The 21705-nt window shown below is 34.2% G+C and overlaps 1 protein-coding gene across 1 annotated transcript in view; it reads left to right on the forward strand.

The window, feature by feature from the left end:
- The first annotated feature begins 2061 nt into the window (after positions 1–2061).
- The window catches only part of LOC110462830 (neuroendocrine convertase 1-like), a 28746-nt gene continuing 9102 nt past the window's right edge, over positions 2062–21705 (forward strand). The window contains exons 1-6 of the mRNA XM_021517072.1: positions 2062–2586; positions 17536–17640; positions 19123–19254; positions 19869–19980; positions 20427–20464; positions 20936–21012. Of these exons, the coding sequence (XP_021372747.1) occupies positions 2422–2586; positions 17536–17640; positions 19123–19254; positions 19869–19980; positions 20427–20464; positions 20936–21012 (629 nt within the window). The 5' untranslated portion in view covers positions 2062–2421. The remainder of the gene's footprint in view (positions 2587–17535; positions 17641–19122; positions 19255–19868; positions 19981–20426; positions 20465–20935; positions 21013–21705) is intronic.

The raw sequence follows: 21705 nt of genomic DNA on the forward strand, positions 1-21705 counted from the left end.
ACAAGTCAATTGTTCCGAAAATGTACTTTCGAAAACATAATCGCTAACCGATGAGCAAAATACAGGTACGTTTCTTCGCAAACAGCCGACAGTGACGACAACTGGTGTGCTGACAGTGTGACTTGGTGATAATGGTCTGATTACATCCTGTTGTGACACGTCGCTGTGAGTTAGTACATAGGTAGTCAGTTTAAACATTATCGACGTTTCGGTTTTTTTATCGTTTTGAAACGAATATTCCGGGTACATTTTGTTATATTATGGAGAGAGAAAAAAAAGAAAAAAAAGTAGAGAATAAATCTAAGAACAACTTATGAATAAATGTTACACATACAGTGGATTGAGGAGAGAACAGAAATCTCCCGCTAACATATTGACATTAATCATTTTAATATGCATAAATCAGGATTCCTAGCAACAGACATGATAAACCCTCGTGTCATAGTAGACTTCGGCAACATACTGAGCCTCTCAACAGAAATGTAATAACCGATTGTTCTGCTGCCCAATAACCACCAGAATAGCAATGTAGATCCGAACTTGCATTTGTTATTGATACTGAAGCTTTAACAATATACAACATGGCATACGTCAGGCAAATCCTGTTTTGTTTTGGAAGATAATAAATATGTAGTGGAACGTATTTATTCTCAAGGGACAAGGTCTACCTGTGGCCGTGTTAAAATAAAAATAGTACTATTTGTTAATTGTCTCTGTTAGTGAAGTTCCTATGAATACTTAATACAGCTGGTTGTTAATATTTATTCGAGAACAAGTGGATTATTATACGAAATGTGAAGATCATTTAGTTTCTGCGTGTGATGTTAAGTTACACAAAATATACAACAATAACCCGGCAAGAGACGACTGTACGGAAGCACAATATTTATTTCATCATATTTTCTTGAGTAAACAATAGGATTGAACAGCAGGCTAGGCCTATATAAGTTCTCTCCTTTGGTTGACATGACAAAGACAAAAATGAATGAAATGGTTTGTAAGAAAATATTGATGCAAATCATATATAATAGGTAGCATAGACATATATATATATATAGCAGATGGTATAGGGGAGATAATTCCATGTATGTTTCAATTACATATAAATATTTAATTGATATTTTTAGCTATACAATGCTCATATTAAAAAGTCAATCATAATTAATTAGTAATAGGAAAGCAATGCCCTAATGATATATTAAACAGAGAAATTGCTACAATTGTTTTTTTNTAAAATGAGGCAATTCAGCTAGAGGATTTTGATAATGTAGTATATGTGTAAGATGTATTGCCAGTGTTCTATGTGTAAATCTTTCATCCCATCGAGTTTCAGACAAAGCACAATATACGCCTTTCATTGCTGAACACTTGACGTCTTTGTCTCAACGATTTGAGGGTCAGGGTTGCTGTAACTACATAATGTGTTTTTGTTCAGTACATACCAGTTTGACGCAATCTGGTAAAAACTTCACCTTTTCATAATCTTCTGTTGCTACGTTTATTTTTCGTTCAGACAAAAGCAAACCATGGTGTTCCATTGTTTGATAGGTATACACAATTAGTAACATTAGATTAAACATGTTACATTCCATACCATCAATACCAGTCCGACACAAACACGTAGTCTAAGATACTGTCACCAAACTAAGCAAACAATTATGCTTAAGACCTATAATAAATGCTTCCTCAGGCTTTAAGTGACTTATGTTTATTCCCTCTATCGCCAGTAAAGTAGTTTGCATTCTATCCTGTTAAAGCAAGTCCGATTCAGCATTCAATACGTCAGAAAATCTCATCAGCCGGCGACAATTAATGAAGGCCATGGCTTTGTGAAGTCGATTATCCATCAGGGACCAATCTAAGCTAGCCAATTGTTTCTAAAAGGCCTATTAATAATATGGACAAGTTCTAAATGTTTTTGCTAAATTGATATACAAAAATATTTTAATGTGCCTTGATTTCCTTTCATTGCTCATACGACAGTGTGACAGCTCTGATTAGGTCTAGGGCTTAGGAAGGAGGTATACCAATAGGTCGTGTAATGCGCGTATTGTGCACACGACCGAATGAGAGGGCGGTTGGAAATGACATCGAATACATGTATAAATATACTGCTAGATCTGATATAGAGGCTACTGCCAGTCTATCAGTACTTTCACTCTGTGACAGCTGTGGACTAGTACTATTTTCTCATTGAAGTCGTGTTTCGTGTATTGGTGTTATCTAACGCCGACCCCAGCTACTGATATGGAGAGGTAACAAGGTTTGGACAGTGTCCTCGATTGGTGCGGCCTTTTATCAATCACGAACGAGAGAGGAAATTTTCAGTGTTGAAACTTTCCCTTCTTATGACGTGATATTTACTCAACTTTTTCCTTGATTTCTTTTCGAATTTCGAACCTGTGTGGACAGTCGTGTATTATGAGAGAAGGAATCATATTTTCTTCTTTTTATCTGTTCGTTCTTTATGTCTGCAATGTTACCGCTGGAAATCATTATCTGAATGAATGGGCAGTCGAAATTCCAGGAGGGTATGATGAAGTACAACGCGTCACCAGACTCCATGGATACGATTTGGTGAAGGAGGTATGAACGTTATTATGGTTTGTTTCCATGTACGATCAACATGTATAACATTTTTTATGTTCCACGATAATAGTTCACAACAATAGTAATCTTGATTGAATCTTTCCGAGAGTAAATTTCATTAATTGAATCCTAAGCTATAGCAAAAGGTTTCAGCATTATTAAATATTTCCTGTTTTAATGTCGCTGGACAAAAACCTATTCGACTTTACTGGAAACAAACATATGTTACAAATACATGTGTAAAGTATATCATAAGTTTACCAGCCGTGAAGGTGGACCACAATTGCCTACACAATTACCATTTTAAGTATCAATTTTCCCGAATTATCGAAGTAATTACAGTATGTTTGTAAAATGTCAGGACCTATATATGCAATGTACCACAGCCGTGTGTATCATATACATTGCTGCAATAGTTATGATGTATAATATCACTTTTAGTCAAGTTTGTGTGACACAACCTGCATCGTCGTATTGTCTGTCGGACAAATGGTAGTTTTTGTCCGTTGAAGTATTGATCGGTAAATTGTGTAGATAGTAGTTCATTAAATGTAAAGATAGCAAACCCACACCTGCCGCATTTGTTCTTGGCCAGGTATAACATTATCTATATAAACCTCTGCGTACACAGGCTGTGACAACTGAGGCAAATGTGCGAACTTTTCGGAGAGAAAATATTAAAGAATATGTGTAAATTACTTCTTTAAGTCGAAAAACAGTCACGTAAGTCATATCATCATTTATATAAATTCCCAACACGACTATGACTGTAACAAAATAATACATATTCCAACCTCAAATAAAATGATGTATTATTGTTATCTATGTTGGTTATCAAATGAAAATTCTATACATACAACTGTACATAAATGTAATTTGATATAACGTACAAAAATGAACAAGAAAAAACGTTTAGGAACATATTGTTTGAAAAACAGATGTATCGATATAACATGATGTACATAATTGTATGATGAATTATATAAAATACACGGACCAGACCCATTCATAAAAATAACATTATTTTTATAAATATAATGAACAAAAACCAAATCGTACTTTTAGTCTACAATAATAATAATGATAATGATAATAATTATACGAGGTTTTTAATACCTCTTTATCTCAACCTAGTTCGTTGGTCGTCTCAAAGCGGTTCACAAATTATAATCCGTGGTTATAGAGCCTTTGCAACCGGCCAATATCTTTCTCAACTCACTTGGGAGCATACAGCCGGAGCTGCCATTCTGGCGCTGACAGCTAGCATTCAACAAGTCTAGCACTGCCCAACCACGTACTCATTTACAGCTGTGTATACTGGAACAAGCGCAGTAAAGTATTTTGCAACGATTCGGCACAGTGCCGTGCCGTAACTCGAACACGCAACCCTTCGGTCACGAGCCCGACGTCCTACCACTAGACTACCGTGCCTACAAAAGTGAACACACCATTTATATGAATCACATGCATGTATATATATATATATATATAAATCACATCAACATATTTACACGTATGCATGTTTTACAATTTGTTAATATTTTTTGCGATCATAAACATTATGAATTTTGTTTTTCATCATCTCTCGTAGAAGATTAAATATTATATAATCGTTCAAAATAAAACTAAATGTAATATACTGTATATCGTACAAGTCTAACGTTAATAAATACATAGTGAACTGAATATTGTACCCTATAAAACGGTTTGTAACTTATATATTGTTGTACATGTATGCTATAGAGCGGAGTGTAGCTCACATATCAGGCGGAACATGTGGTGCCTTAAAGAATATAGAACGGTGTTTAACTCACATAACACGAGAGACACAAACTGAATGTTGTACATTAACGAATGGAGTGTAACTCATATCACATGAAGGACACACACTGAATGTTGTACATAAACGAACGGAGTGTAACTCATATTACATGAGAGACACAAACTGAATGTTGTACATTGACGAACGGAGTGTAACTCATATTACATGAGAGACACAAACTGAATGTTGTACATTAACGCATGGAGTGTAACTCATATTACATGAAGGACACACACTGAGTGTTGTACATAAACGAACAGAGTGTAACTCACATTACATGAGAGACACAAACTGAATGTTATACATTAACGAAAGGAGTGTAAAACGCATACATGTAACATCAGAGACACAAACTGAATGTTGTACATTAACGCAAGGAGTGTAACTCACATTACATGAGTGACACAAACTGAATGTTGTACATTACAGAACGGAGTGAAACTCACACTACATGAGTGACACAAACTGAATGTTGTACATTACAGAACGGAGTGTAACTCACATTACAAGAGAGACACAAACTGAATGTTGTACATTAACGAACGGAGTGTAACTCATATTAAATGAGAGACATAAACTGAATGTTGTACATTAACGAACGGAGTGTAACTCATATTACATGAGAGACATAAACTGAATGTTGTACATTAACGAATGGAGTGTAACTCATATTTCATGAGAGACACAAACTGAATTTCGTACATTAATGAACAGAGCGTACCTCACATTACATGAGAGACACAAACTGAATGTTATACATTAACGAAATGAGTGTAAAACACATACATGTAACATCAGAGACACAAACTGAAGGTTGTACATTAACGCAAGGAGTGTAACTCACATTACATGAGTGACACAAACTGAATGTTGGACATTAACGAACAGAGTGTAACTCACATTACATGAGAGACACAAACTGAATGTTATACATTAACGCAAGTAGTGTAACTCACATTACATGAGTGACACAAACTGAATGTTGTACATTAACGAACAGAGTGTAACTCACATTACATGAGAGACACAAACTGAATGTTATACATTTACGAAAGGAGTGTAAAACACATACATGTAGCATCAGAGACACAAACTGAATGTTGTACATTAACGCAAGGAGTGTAACTCACATTACATGAGAGACACAAACTGAATATTATACATTAACGATAGGAGTGTAAAACACATACATGTAACATCAGAGACACAAACTGAATGTTGTACATTAACGAATGGAGTGTAACTCATTTTACATGAGAGACACATACAGAATGTTGTACATTAACGAATGGAGTGTAACTCATTTTACATGAGAGACATAAACTGAATTACGTACATTAACGAACAGAGCGTACCTCACATTACATGAGAGACACAAACTGAATATTATACATTAACGAAAGGAGTGTAAAACACATACATGTAACATCAGAGACACAAACTGAATGTTGTACATTAACGCAAGGAGTGTAACTCACATTACATGAGTGACACAAACTGAATGTTGTACATTACAGAACGGATTGTTACTCACATTACAAGAGAGACACAAACTCAATTTCGTACATTAACGAACAGAGTGTAACTCACATTGCATGAGAGACACAAACTGAATGTTGTACATTAACAAATGGAGTGTAACTCATATTACATCAGAGACACAAACTGAATGTTGTACATTAACGAACGGAGTGTAACTCATATTACATGAGAGACACAAACTGAATGTTATACATTAACGAAAGGAGTAAAAAAACACATACATGTAACATCAGAGACACAAACTGAATGTTGTACATTCACGCAAGGAGTGTAACTCACATTGCATGAGAGACACAAACTGAATGGTGTACATTAACGAATAGAGTGTAACTCATATTACATGAGAGACACAAACTGAATGTTGTACATTAACAAATGGAGTGTAACTCATATTACATCAGAGACACAAACTGAATGTTGTACATTAACGAACGTAGTGTAACTCATATTACATGAGAGACACAAACTGAATGTTGTACATTAACGCAAGGAGTGTAACTCACATTACATGAGTGACACAAACTGAATGTTGTACATTAACGCAATGAGTGTAACTCACATTACATGAGTGACACAAACTGAATGTTGTACATTACAGAACGGACTGTAACTCACATTACATGAGAGACACAAACTAAATTTCGTACATTAACGAACGGAGTGTAACTCACATAACATGAGAGACACAAACTAAATTTCGTACATTAACGAACGGAGTTTTAACTCACATTACATGAGAGACACAAACCGAATGTTTTACATTATAGAATGGAGTGAATAACATATATTGGGCGAGATACAAAACTGAAACAGGTACATTGTACAGGCAGATGTATACGACTCATATAGTATACGTGACCCGACTGATTTTAATATGTTATTTTCAAGTGTTAAACTCAATAATTCGGCGAGATTCAACCTAAAACAGGCACATTGTACATATAAAAGTACACAATGAATATTATGTACGAAACATCAACTGAATTAAGTATGTCTTACTCGCATGTCGGACGAGAGACAAACTTCATGTGGATAATTAAAGTATTTGATGTAACTCTCATAGCGTACCGGATACTGTACCAAGTATTAGAGTACATTGTGGAAGAACAAGCAATAGATTTAGTGCAATTCTGATATAAATACATATATATGTATACAAATTACGGTTATAATTTTGAATAGTTGTGATGTGTCAATATACTTTTGATGCCCAGTTTGTAGTATAAGTTGGGTACTAAGAACATCCAATATAAACGTGGAATAACGTCCAATAACGTGTTAATGCACGAAATGATAGAAGTGAAATGACTCGAGTTTACATCAACAATGATCATTCTAACTGGGATTGTTTTCAATTATTTATGAATGTATTGTGCTGTGTAGTAAACAAACGAAACAATGGAAAAGTCTTGTCTGTGCCTAATGTTTTGGACAAATCTAATATTTATCCTAAACAATATAGAGACATTTAATTGCTGACGTGTCAAATATCTTTCTCATTCACACAATAGCAAACCAGTCTTGTGACTTGCTTTGTGTATCAATGAAATATCTCGAGATCAAATTAATGCATGTTACATTTAAAAATAATTCAAGATAGACCTTAGTGATAGGATTATTGATAAAAGCATAGCCCCGCAGTTTCCTGCTTAGCTTAATCATGATTATTTAAGTGCCTTACCTTTTAATATAACTAACAGATGTTCGCTAAAAATGACAATTAGTATTTCCTCTTTTTTCCCCCACTGTACAGCATTGCAAACTGTGTCGTGGTATTTCTGAAATACTATCAAAAATGAAACCACGAACATTTAATCCTAGACAACAACCACGTATATGAGAAAACTGTGTTCTACGTAATGTTACATGCATTAGTTTTCACTATAAGACATCGTAACATGATAATGACTATTCAGTTTTTATACAATGCAGTTTTTAGAGAATACACAGCCAGAATTCAGATATTTCATCAACCCTTTCCATATCGATTTGTAAGGATTGATTGATGTACAATAATTAAATCCTAGTTTCAACTCCAAAGTCAGACTTATTGTCATATATGGCAACAAATGAACAGTGGTTGTCAACACGCTGTCACTCCTACATTTACCTGTAAAGGAACACCTGTCACAAATCGATGTACAATTATAGATAGCTACAGCGGTGATATTATTTACTTTGGTAGTATGTACCAGATGAACACGTTGTAGGATAACATCATTAACACTATATTAGTTGTTTACCAAGAAACACAATTACAAAATGCGGGGCCTTCAATCACATTTTCAAAAATTAAAATTATAAATATCACGTTTCCTCACCTCAAGATATGCATCGGCTATATTTACGTAACGAATATGCTTCCCATGCTGTAATTACGTGCCACCCTTACAAAAAATACTTGTACATAATATAAAAATCATTGATATGTGTCACGGTTTATATGTAAAACTACATATACATTTATTTTTAGGTCAATATTCAATATGAATTGTTTATATATATATATTTTATCTAATGCAGATTTGCAGATAAAACAGGCTGTACAAAATTGATTAGTATACCATTAACGTTGTATATAATCTTAAATTGACAATACAGAAAGTTGCAATTCGTGTGTCGTCTAAAATCATATAACCTCAACTACAGTTTACAATACAATACTACAATACTTACTTGAATGAAATAAGCAGTTACAGTTTGTCTAGTCTGTGATAGACTTTGTATACAAATTAGAATTAACAAGGGTATTTCTATTTATATGTTTTGAAGCCAGTCAAAATAAACGATGGCGTAACATGTATATAGTCTATCATAAACTGTTCATGGAACGGATAGAAAGCTGCAACTCATATGATTTAACGTTTCTTTACCAATTAAAACAAAATAGGTTTTCACAATTTTTATTGTTTAGGATACCCTGTCTTTATAAAATATAATGAATCAGTGATCAGCTTTCTTTATAAACCGGAATGATAGTAGACTATAACACTTTGTATGGTAATGGATACCATATCGGTGAAGAAAGGATAACAAGAATGTAAAATATTAAAATGTTCGAGGATAAACCGGGAGTACAAATTAGATTTTAAGTTTACATTTTGTTGTTTCATGGATAAATGCTTTATAAACAATAAAGACAGTGGATGTTACATTATTATTTTCTAAAGAAAAAAAACTATTGACTAGAAGGTTGTAATGATTTGATAATCTAGATTTGTAATACCCAAAAGAAAATGGACGAGGGTGTTGCAATATCTAGTCTACATGGTGAACATTATCCACAAACTATAGTATACGAAGATGTAACAATTTAAACCGTTAAAGATGTTTACTAATTAGGTAATTCAGTTGACGAGGTTGTTACATTATATAATTTTCAGGATATTTGTAGAAGGTTTTCATACAAACAGGAGTGGATGAGGATGTGACAATGTGTATGGCTACACGCATACTATTGCGAAATATAATAAACAAGTCTGTAATGACAACATCGACTTATACACTTAAATAGAGTAGGACATCATAAATGATTTGTATAGTATTCCGTCTTTGCGTATTGCAGAGTTATCTTCTCTTGAGAGCAGGTATTGACTGTTACGTCATTGGTTTGTGTGAGAAAATTACGTCGTTTTCTCAAAAATTGATGACGTTACTCTCAAAAACAAATGACGTAACAATCAATACCTGCTCTCAAGAGAAGATAACTCTGCAATATGCAAAGACGGAATAGCTGAGACTGAAGTTGTTTGGCCAACGATAAAGATCCTTTACCGACATAAATGAACGAGAGAGTTGACAGTGTCACAGAGTGTGTTAAGGGCTTTTTCTAGAAACTGAAATAGATACGGATGTTAAAATGTGAAGAGTTGAGGATAAACTCTCTGTGCAAATTGCAGTAGAACTTAGAGTGTCGTGTGGGATGAACTTTAAAATCAATCAGAATGACATGTCCTGTTACAATTAAAATGGTTTATGACAAACTTTTTATGCTATCGTGAACATGATTGGTTGTAACAATGTTTTTGGTTAAAACTTTATTAGAAAACTTGAATATTGGAGTTTGTTCTGACTGTTGTGCTATGGGATAAACTTGATGGACGAAGGTTTTATAATGTGTACGAACTATATATAATTTGTATGACAAAGGACAACGTTATTGACAATGTAGGTTGAATAGATTTAATCAACTTGTATTGTCTATGAAACTGTTACTGTATAAACCGGAGTGTACGAAAGTATTCAACATAATGTCTATGATGTACAAACTGTAACAGACAAGGGTGTTAGCATTGATATTTTCCAGAATAATCATTAAATACAAACTAACATAAATTATGTATATCATTCCATTTTCATTGAAAATATTTTATATTTACGATAATGGACAAGGGTATTAAAATTTGTATGGTATTTGATAAGCTTTCTACATTTACTGGAATACACGGGGGTGATAAATCTAAATGGACAAACTAGGATATGCCCCATTTCATATAGTATAGAATTAATTATTCTATACATACTGGGAGGAAGTCGTTTGATACAGACAACTTAATAATCTACTATAGACCTGATGACGATAGCAGAATCCAAATTGCACAAGGGTGATGAAGTAAAGGTCTGTATGACCTGTGACAGATCTCTACAGAACAAAAGTTGTCGACTGGGTGCTGACGAGTCACAATATATTTACAATGATGCCTAATGACGCTATTTTGTGTTAGTGTATGGTGTTCTATGTGATAGGCGTATACGTTTGCCAACCATTAGCCGTGCTTTGTTGTAATTAGCATTAGACAAGTATCAATTGCTATTTTCCGGGCACAAAATACAACAAAACGATAATCAATATTGTCATGTCGACGATGAAATGTCGGAAGCGTCAATGTCATTACCGGAAATTAAAACAGTTGCATGTGCGTAGAATGGTGTGTGTACGTATAAACCAAACAAACCAGGATTTAATATAATCTATAATATTTATTTCGAAATCAAAAGCGCAAAAATACACTGAGGCATAGAAACCACACATTAGACAAACTAATCGCATGTTTACGTGTTCGGTTTCAGTTACTTAACGACTTTTTAGCTCGACATCCTGACATGAAATTCAACAATGACATGTCAAAGACTGTACTGATTAAGGCCATGTTCACTGTGCCTTTTCTCGTTGGTTACTGATTGACCTAGTTAGATCAGGAAGGTAACATGGCGAAGGATGCCATATATATTTCAAGAAACGCTTTGCCTTCCGGAACTCCAAGGATTGCCCCATGGTTATTGAAGGTCATTATACCTTTCATATAAAATGGTGTTTCCTCATTGTACTCCGCATTTAGCTCCAATGTTGTATATGTTGTTGTGAACTCCACTATTGGAGGAAGTGAAATTCACTTACTTGTTAATGTTATGTACTTTGATTTATTATTTGCTTTCTAACTGATTATATAATTGTTAAATGTTTTTGTGACAAAAAATAGAATTAAACTCTAAACAGGGTACAGAAATGACAATGTGCTAGGGAAGATTGGCTGACGTGTTTACCTCTTAACGCCAACCAGGGTTACATTGACGCAGCAAGCTCCATTTGTAGTTAAGATATATCATACAGCATACGAATATAATCTTTCACGTGGAAACATGAAAACAAGGATGTATGCGATAAAGATTGAACCAATCATGGATCATATTATTTATTTATCAATAATGTTTACTAGTTCCCAAAGGTTTTATTGAAACAATCATTTTTATATGAACGCCAAAAATCATTGTTATTCCTTTAAATTTTGCCTATAATTAGTTATACATATACACATATCGAATAAAAAAAAACCAAGTGCAGAATGTTTCAAAAACATGTCCCTCTTTTAAAGCCTATTACAGGCTGTTAGTGAGTCCATTCGAAAAGAGCATCCGATCAAAATTTGACTTTTTTGATATGTAACATCTAAAATGTATGACGTCATCGATGACATAATCCAATACATGGTTATTAAGGTCGTTTTTTCCCCCGACTGATGACATAACAAATGTTAATGTTGATGTTACTAAATGATAGTATGCAAAAGGAAAATCACCAATGCTACTGAACTCATTTCTTAAATATGAAGTATCCATATGTTAAACCTTTATCCACAAAGCAAGTTCGAACTAAGTCACAATTTGAACAAGACCGGGCTGTTGGTGATAGAAGACAATTGACCTCTGGAAGGACAGCATGTGGAAGGTCAGATGGGAACATTGGTGATAGAAGACAATTGACCCCTGAAACGACATCATGTGGAAGGTCAGATGGGAACATTGGTGATAGAAGACAATTGACCTCTGGAACGACAACATGTGGAAGGTCAGATGGGAACATTGGTGATAGAAGACAGTTGACCTCTGGAAGGACAACATGTGAAAGGTCAGATGGGAACATTGGTGATAGAAGACATTGGTCTCTGGAAGGAAAACATGTGGAAGGTCAGATGGGAACATTGGTGATAGAAGACAGTTGACCTCTGGAAGGACAACATGTGAAAGGTCAGATGGGAACATTGGTGATAGAAGACATTGATCTCTGGAAGGACAACATGTGGAAGGTCAGAGGGGAACATTGGTTCAAAGCATGAGACCTCTTAACTGTGATATATGTGTGTTATTTGTCTATGATAATAAGAAAGTATAGACCAGAACTAAGTAGGAGGACGATGTTGATGATATATGGTCTCTGAAGGATGGAACCACTCCTCGTTCCACATAGAACATGTTTAAATAGTTGTCTAGTAGATTTGAAAAATGTTATTCTCGTGCTTTCCAACATTGCATGGACACTTGATTCACCTGATTTAAAACCTTAAGACTAAAATCTGTTGGACCGTGTAAAGGATCGTGCTCAATCACCATCCAACAGTGACTTCAAAAAAGCACCAAAGATTGGAAACTTCAAACATTTGTGACCAAGAACATCAGAGACAGCTTAAACGTAGTGATAGAGTAAAAGATTGACATTTCGAACATATAATAAAATGTTGGTATATCGTTAAACTACCAAAGAATAAAAAAATTAATAAATGTATTAAGTTGCAAACTGGAGACGTGTTTGGAAACACCCTGAATAGTATTTGAAAAGGGAGAATGATGCAGCATTCCAGATAAATGTATCTATATTTGTAGACATATTTCTTTTAAGCCGTTTCTCCTAGTTATGATACTGCTTCGTTGCGCTGTACATGGAAAGGGTTCGAAACTACAGTGGGCTGGCTCATCTAACAGTCTTTTTATTTGCCCTCCATTTATCCATATCGGTACTAATTTGATTTTGTTAACGATTAACACACATCGATACTGTTTTAATTTAACTGTTATTTAATTGTCAACTTATACCAATACTGCCTTAGTAAAAACAAACACATAAAGATACAATACATCAATAATAGTTTCATTTTATTTCCTTTGTATGCTGCCAACATAAGACCGCCAACAATTTGCGACAAATATTGTTTGTCAGGCCTCAATAAAGAAATGACATTTATAGATTTGTTCGTCATGAAAAACTTCTTTATTTAGATGTTTGTGTTTCTTCCATAGGTCACAACACTTTGTGATACTACGATGTATGAATAACTGGTTTGTATTTGCAATGTGTATTATGTATGCATCACCTACTGCCTATGTGAAAACATAACAAATGGTGTTTAATAAGGAAATAGTTTTTTAATTGAACATGCCTGCTTATATCAATGTTTCTAAATTGGTATGTTCTTTTACAGAATAAATATAATATGCATTTGTACTTGTGCCATCCACAAACAATGGAAGCTTTAATAGATGGTCAAGGATACATTTATGAATATTTAACAGAGGCAAATAAACATGTATTTTTTTTATTACGTAGACAACTGATTTTACACAATTATATCTGTGTTGAAGATGACGTGTGACTTTTTAAATGTGGTGTTTATATATTCTATAAATGAATGAGGACAGGGTATAATAACAATGACTGATACACTTTAGATATTGATTTATGACCTGTATGAAAAGAGAGGTATTTAATGTAGCACTACTTGAATGTGATGATCGAAATGTCAAAATTGACAGCATCGACCGAGGATTTTCTATGCGTAGGACACAATTAAGACATCAAGTGGGCACGGCTCATTTGACTATATGATACTCGATACCGGATTGACTCTATATATTAATATAGCCCGTGAGTGATGGGTTAACAACATTGTGGTAGACATTATGTTGTCGTACTAATAGTATGACATTCAACAGGGGTTGGTAGGAACGGGATCGTCTTATACGTCATAAACTTCTACGCAAGGCCTATATCACGGGAAACCTTGATGTTAGCAAACGGATGGCCATGGGGTTCAATCTACGTCATATCTGACAATGAGGAAATATACGTCCTTAGGAATTTTAGGTTATACCCGTTGTCGTCAAAAATTTTGTATCAAAATCGTTACTTAATATCGTAATGTATTCAAAGACCAAAAATTACTTAGGAAGACAATGTATCGGTCGCGTCTTGTCCGCACCTTGAACTCACTTCCCAATAATAACCAGCGACTCTAATCACTACACCAACGCCACTCCCCCAAATCAAAGCTTGCGCGTGGCAATGTTAGCATACCTTTACCCTCCTCGTGATCATCGTGACAAATTACACCTATTGATGATATCAGTACCCGTCATTAATAATTATGTATGTTTAATCGTACGTATTGACTGTGTTCTGGCAGTGATAGCATGCACGCATATCGAGTTATTGTGTATCGAGTGTTTTCTTATTTTTGAAATTAATACACCGGACTACTTACGATCAGAGATGTATACTGGTTACCATCACTTCCACAGCTATTTCCATTTACCACCAGATTTTCTTCTGATGTCAAGCACTCAACAACTTATCACTACCAGATATTACATCGTTACTGCAATTACATACATCACCACGAAATGCTTGTAACGTGAGGTATCATACTTTCTTTCGAATTTTAACTTTTAAAGTTTCATCCATGTTTATTTGCTTTGATAAAGGGGCGGTTTCCTCTTAAAAAGTTCCTTTCATTACCCTCGCCGTCGTCTATACTTCGCTGATATCGGTTGACGTAATACGCATCTGATGCCGAATGTTGTTCCTATATTGGATCATACTTTCTGTATTACCTATTATACCTATTTTCATATAATTCAGGCTCTAACTTAACCTGTTTACATTACTACATAAAGCATTGTATAATGGTCCTTAGGGGGACCTAAGGGCAATAACAGGTAAAACACATTAGAACATCATTATAACGAAAATAATAACTTCAAAATATTGATATGACCGAACATAGCAATTGTAAGAGTAAAAATTAACAATTAATAACACTTCAATACTTTTATAACTATAAATACAGTTTACGACACGAACAAGTTGAGTTTCGCGCTAAAAGTCACCACGGTGTTTTGAGGACACGGCCTCACGGGAAAAAAGTAACTGTGGGAAACGGCGTCAGGGAGGAATAAAAGAAACTTGGAATCGAAGTCTCGGAGGAATAAAGCCCAGTGTTAATAAAAGTCGCCCGGAGACAAAGGGCAAAATGGTGAACATACGATACTTTACAAAATAGCACCCATGACGTTATTCAATCATGTTACTAGAAATTAGGATAATAGATACGTAATATAGATAGGAGAAGTCATAATTAGGATGAAACCAGGACAATCACCCTTATAACTCGATCACGCTGAAACTGCTGGATACAATTTACTCATTGCGTGTTGTAAAGGAAATGTTACCGAACTACTATTGTAAGGACAGATAATTCTACAATTTACCATTATATGTTCTGATACGATAAATGTAATCGACAATTTTCTCTAACTCCCCAATAGATCCATTGAAAATTAATTACATACATTTTGATCGCTGCTAGTCACAAAGCAATATTATATCATCGCTAGGAGTAACCTTATCCATCTATAAGGTTATATAGGAGCTTTTGATCCAAATTAAACACGTTCAGAAGACGTTTAATCGATTTCCTGTAAAAAAAAAACTTCTCATCATGTTGTCACATCACATATAAGAAGGTATGCAATGTTGGTTGAAATTATGTTTATATGTATCTGTAATATCCTTTGAAAATCGAGAATACGTGATGCATTATTGTTGATTGGAATGATGAGAAAATAGAAAATACCTTAAAGATTTCCCAGATGTCGTTTTTCCATTCAATATAAACTTACATTTTCAAAATCAACTTATAATATACTGTTGAATGAATACACATTATTTAAATTGGCCCCAAAGTTAATGTCATATGAAGACACTATTTCAGCACATGATATACGGTGTTCTTCACATATAGTACCCTTATCAACACCTAGTATAATGTCACGTGCACAATACTCACTATTCTAATCAACATGCACAATCATGTTATATGAATGCATAATGCTTTTTCACACAGAATTATGTCACATTATTTTAACATGTCATTTCTGATTTGTTTAACAGTAGTGTTAATATGTTATTTTCTGTATGGAGTAAAAATGGCAATGAATATATAGTACACGTAGTCAGAAATAACTTGTGCTTATTTGTAAGCATTTGATCCGGATAGCTCCATATATGTGTATGCATATTCGTCAGGAGAATACACTGGATGTCGAAAGAAACATTGTGTGAAAGTTTAAATTGATATAACAATCCTCGTAAAAGTTTCAAAACATCGCTTATATTTGGGTAGAAATAAAAGATGACCTTATTAAACTGTTGATGATAATTGTGCGTGTCCTACACCTCTAACCTCCATGTTACCACAAGAACGCTTCTAGTTCTACAATACTTCATTAATTGAACATCGTGTCATCGACGCGTTGAATAGACTGTGGCAAAACGTATTACATTGTACATGCTTACACTAATTGAAATCCGTGCAAACCAATTGATCTTGTTCCAGTTGACAATAGTAGATGCTGTGATACATTTGACTGTATCGACTTAATCTACATGTAACAGGTAGTCAAAGCAGAAATAATCTAATCTGAACAATACGAATGCTGGATGGAATTTCATGTTTAGGTGTTGCTTTACAGTCACTGGCAGGACAGTCAAAGCCTTCTGTGACAGAGTCGAAGGTGGTAAATATTGATTTGATAAATCTGTCTAGGAAACAATATCGCAATATTGGTCGGCAACTAGTGACAATAGCGCGTAAAGAGCATCATGGCATAATAATATACTGTAATTAAAAATATTTAGAATTACAATTTGTATGTTTGCGATAGATTTAAGCCATTTTTTTGTAATTAGGGTGGTTGGTATATGCTCAATATTGAAACAGCAAAAAAATATATTCTGAATTAATTATTTTTTATTTCAAAAGTTACAACTGATAACAGATAAGCTCCTGGCCAACATAATTACGCCATGGATAAACTAATTGAGGAATATATCCAAAATGTTCTTACATACAGATTATTGATCACCTTTCATAAGAAAAGTCCTTAATAAAGACATAAACATTTGTAGTTTAGCAAAATACTGGAGATCTGATTCTTATGATTTCAAACACAGCACTGTGTCTTCTTTGCAGCTCAAGCCTTTTGACAACCACTACCTCTTAACACACTCGGAAGTTCCCAGTCGTTCAAAACGTAGTGCTGACCATCATACAAGGCGCCTCCAAACGGACAACCGCGTGAGTATATCTTAGAGCAGCAATCTTACCCAAACACAACCAAAACATTTAAAAACGTTTGAAAAAAATAGATAATATCTACCATGCTGTGGTTCGCGAAATAAAACACCAAAAAAACAATAAGTGCTGTTAGGTCAACTTTAGAGTATCTGAGATCGAGATGGAGGAGTTTTTTATTATCATATTTATGCATTTAGAAGTCATGATCAGGCATTTACTAACATTATTATGTCAGGTCGACCCGACAATGTGTCTTCATTAAGAGACAGAATACTACAATTGTTTATGTATAAATGTCCATTTGAGTGTATTTATTGTCTCGCATTCTGGTCAAGCATCTCGCAATCGATATTAACATAGTCTACCTAGTTAGGACGGAATAATTCCCGCTTTTTTCACGACCGTACGTCAGTCATTTGACTGAGTATGACGTGGAGCTACCGGATCTCGCCCTTCCAGTGTCTGAATACAAACGATGTTAGGATTATGTATTATTGCGATACAGCAGTCCTTTATCCGAAACTACGGAAATGAAATGCAAAGTAATATTGAATTGAACAGCGACTATTCGAAGTCTGTCACGTGTGCTTATCTCACTTCCGGTGACGGGATTAACGCCGTTCCTGGCATTAATGAAAAGCCTCGTGGAATTAGGTTTAGAGGGAATAGAAATCACCTCATTGTCTCATTACATCCGACGTGACGCCTGAATCACGTGATCTAAACACTGTCAATCATCATGTATTACCTTGAATTATTCATAGCACCATTTGTCTTGTAACAATGTTTAAAACTTTACCATTCGACGCGCAGCACGACAATGGCGAAGGCCAGTCGTACGTGCATCACATTGATTAGACGTTTGCCTGGTAGGATTATATTAATATGGTATTCCAATGTTTAAATCTGCTTAGAATGGATGCTACGATTTGAGCAACACTGATGATATTGGTATCTACATGTAATACCTGACAAAAGGTACACAGTGTGTTTACTGTCTGTATGCTCATCAGATACTACAATACAAGAGTTGTGCAAATCTGATGGTTTATTGTTAATTTTTTTGTGTTCTTTTAATTTTGTTACTTATTTTTTCGTTTTTTTATTGACGTCATTATGTGGTTGTGATGACTACTATTCGAAATGCATGTGTGCGAAGTAGGCCATTTGTTTGATTGAATCGACTACTCGCTAAATAGTGGAGCAATCTCATGCAAACTTAGGAAACATCCTCGTTTTATCAAGTTTCATTTAATATATCATTTTTTCTACATTGGCATGTTGTTTTAAAACATTACGGTGATTCATAATCGATAAAACTTAGGCGGTAGCTTTTCCTGTGGAAATGAAATTGTGTTTTATATTAAATTCCGTAACGTATATTCTATTTTAAAAACAATCGTTATGTGTATTAGGTTTTTTTTCTTTGTTTTCATCCTGTTCAATGAATCAAAGCCGGATGTGAAATTTATTATTTTCTAGGTACACTGGGCAGAGCAACAGGTTACAAAAACGAGAACCAAGCGAGACCTCTTTGAAAAACGAGTCGATGAGGAGAGATCGTATATCCGCCTTGATTTCAACGATCCTCTATGGCCGAAGCAGTGGTATATGGTACGTAGGACATTCAATGGGTCACTGTATATTGTACTTGGTGAAACACGATTAAAATATTGTTTACGTAAAACTTGAAAAAAATAATCACCACACACGCACCTGCCCGTACATACAATTTTAACACTACTGATAATGTACGGTCCTGAAACAGTGACAAAATAAAGGTAAAAACTATAAAGAAAAATAGCAACCACACAAAGAACAGTAGCATGACAATCATATTAAAAAATGGTATATTTGTAGTAAGTACCAAGTATGTCTTGAAGAACTGTTATTCATTTTATAATTCTTATGTTTTATAAAACATTTAGACATTATATATTTGGCTTGGATTATTAAAACATATAAAAGAATGAACGTATTATATCCATATTAAATAATACATTAGGCATAAATACTCGATGTACCACTAAGGAAAAACAGAAGACCCCCTATCACAGAACATTATAAACGGCTGCACACAAATATAGAAAAATATAACTATTAGATATTATTCGTCGTCTTAAATCGGTATCTTAATATGTTTCAGTATTCTGCATTTACGCGTGCCGAAAAGTGTTTTTACAGCATATTTGGTTTTATTGGTATATTACCACATATTTTGCTAACAGAAAGATGGTGAAGTCCATGACCCTACGGAACTAAGGTATGATCTACACATCATTCCGGTCTGGAACAAGGGTATCACAGGGAAGGGAGTTGTCATCAGCGTGTTGGACGATGGTACGTCTTAAACATTGTAACGTAGAGGTACAATGTATACGTATTGCGAGTGTCATACAGCGAATAATGTTGTGCATACTTCATTTCACAAATATATCAATAGATATTCCGCGAATGATGGATTGGAAGTATTTTAAATTTTGCGACCGGTTCTCGCGCTACTTGCAAGGAAAACAACAGTGATTTATACTTTTTAAGTTGATAAAACTCGTTTCAAAGTTTTCGTAAAATATATCAAGTGTATATAACACGTTTATTTCCTAACTTATTTGAGCCTTAAATCAGCAATAATATAATATTGATATCGTGAAATAGCTGTTACTGTAGTAATTTAAGAATTAGGCTGCAGACAACAAGTAGTTTAAAACACAGTTAGGAAACGAAAACGAGATTGTAAAATAAGTTAACACGGAATACAATAGTTACTGGTATATTTGTTGTTTTAGGTATTGAACACAACCATCCAGATTTAGCACAGAATTATGTAAGTACGCCTTGGTTAGCCAGATTGAGTATATAGTTTGTGTTTATACATTAGATTCATTCAGAGTGGGCGAAATCGTCAAAACGCGCTTCAGAATTTTACGTGCAAGAGATCTGTAATTCTGATCATAATGCTAGACTATTACATATATAAGTAGATTAATGTGTATTGATGAACGAAAGACAACATAATCGTTATTGCACGGTATACAGATATTTCAACATAAGCCATATATATATACAAATACGTATTAGAGAGGCCGTAATCTGTGTTTATGTGTGGCAATTAGTAAGATGTTCATTAAGAGAGATGTACATGTAACTAAAGAGATTATAGAAATAAGAGTTAGTGAACTTTCTCTAGCCTTAATTCTAATAGCATGACATGTCTAGGAGGTGATTATTGTCACAATGATACTCTTAATAGTACAGTAATTATACATTGGTTACAAATACACTGCTATTGCCACAGGACCCCCGGGCAAGTACGGATTTGAACGGCAATGACGATGACCCCCAGCCAAGATACGATCCAACTAACGAAAATAAGTATGTAGAAATATTTGATGCATACGTATGTGATACCTAAATAAGAACAACGTGTAAACCTTTTACTCCTCCATATGGTCACTTCGTCCATCAGTGGTATTACAGTAAAAAACTGAAAAATCCAAATCCAAAGTATTACGTTCCATATGTACAATTCAGGTAAGTGGACAGCTAGGCGCCTAAACAACTCTTTGTTACAAAATTGTAACTGTTGGTTACCAAATATTATTTTTATTACAGTATATGCTGCAGCAAATTTTAACAATATTTTTCTATTGAAAAAAAAACATAACTAAATAAGTAAATAAGTAAAAGAAATAATGAAATTGATTTTAAAAAAATCAACTACCTAAATCTTTTGGTTTTTAAAGAAAATGAATTTAAATTTAAATTTGTATACCAGTACTTAGCAGAGTCGATGAAGGGCACCATGCTATATGCTTTTAGTTAAATGCAGTCAGAACACAATTATGACAATTACTTTATTGTAATTATAATAATAACTTGGCTTCATTTGTCTTCCAAAAGTAGTATCTCATTATATACATACAATATAATTGTTTGTGTTAGAACAATGTTTTATTAAAAATTTCAACGATGCAGATTATAAGCTGAGTGTTATTATGACATGATATTGTGTCTACACCAATACTGATATGACATTGATATTGTGTGTATACCAATACTGATATG

Source organism: Mizuhopecten yessoensis, unplaced genomic scaffold (genome assembly GCF_002113885.1).
Source record: "Mizuhopecten yessoensis strain PY_sf001 unplaced genomic scaffold, ASM211388v2 scaffold207, whole genome shotgun sequence".
Classification (NCBI taxonomy): domain Eukaryota; kingdom Metazoa; phylum Mollusca; class Bivalvia; order Pectinida; family Pectinidae; genus Mizuhopecten; species Mizuhopecten yessoensis.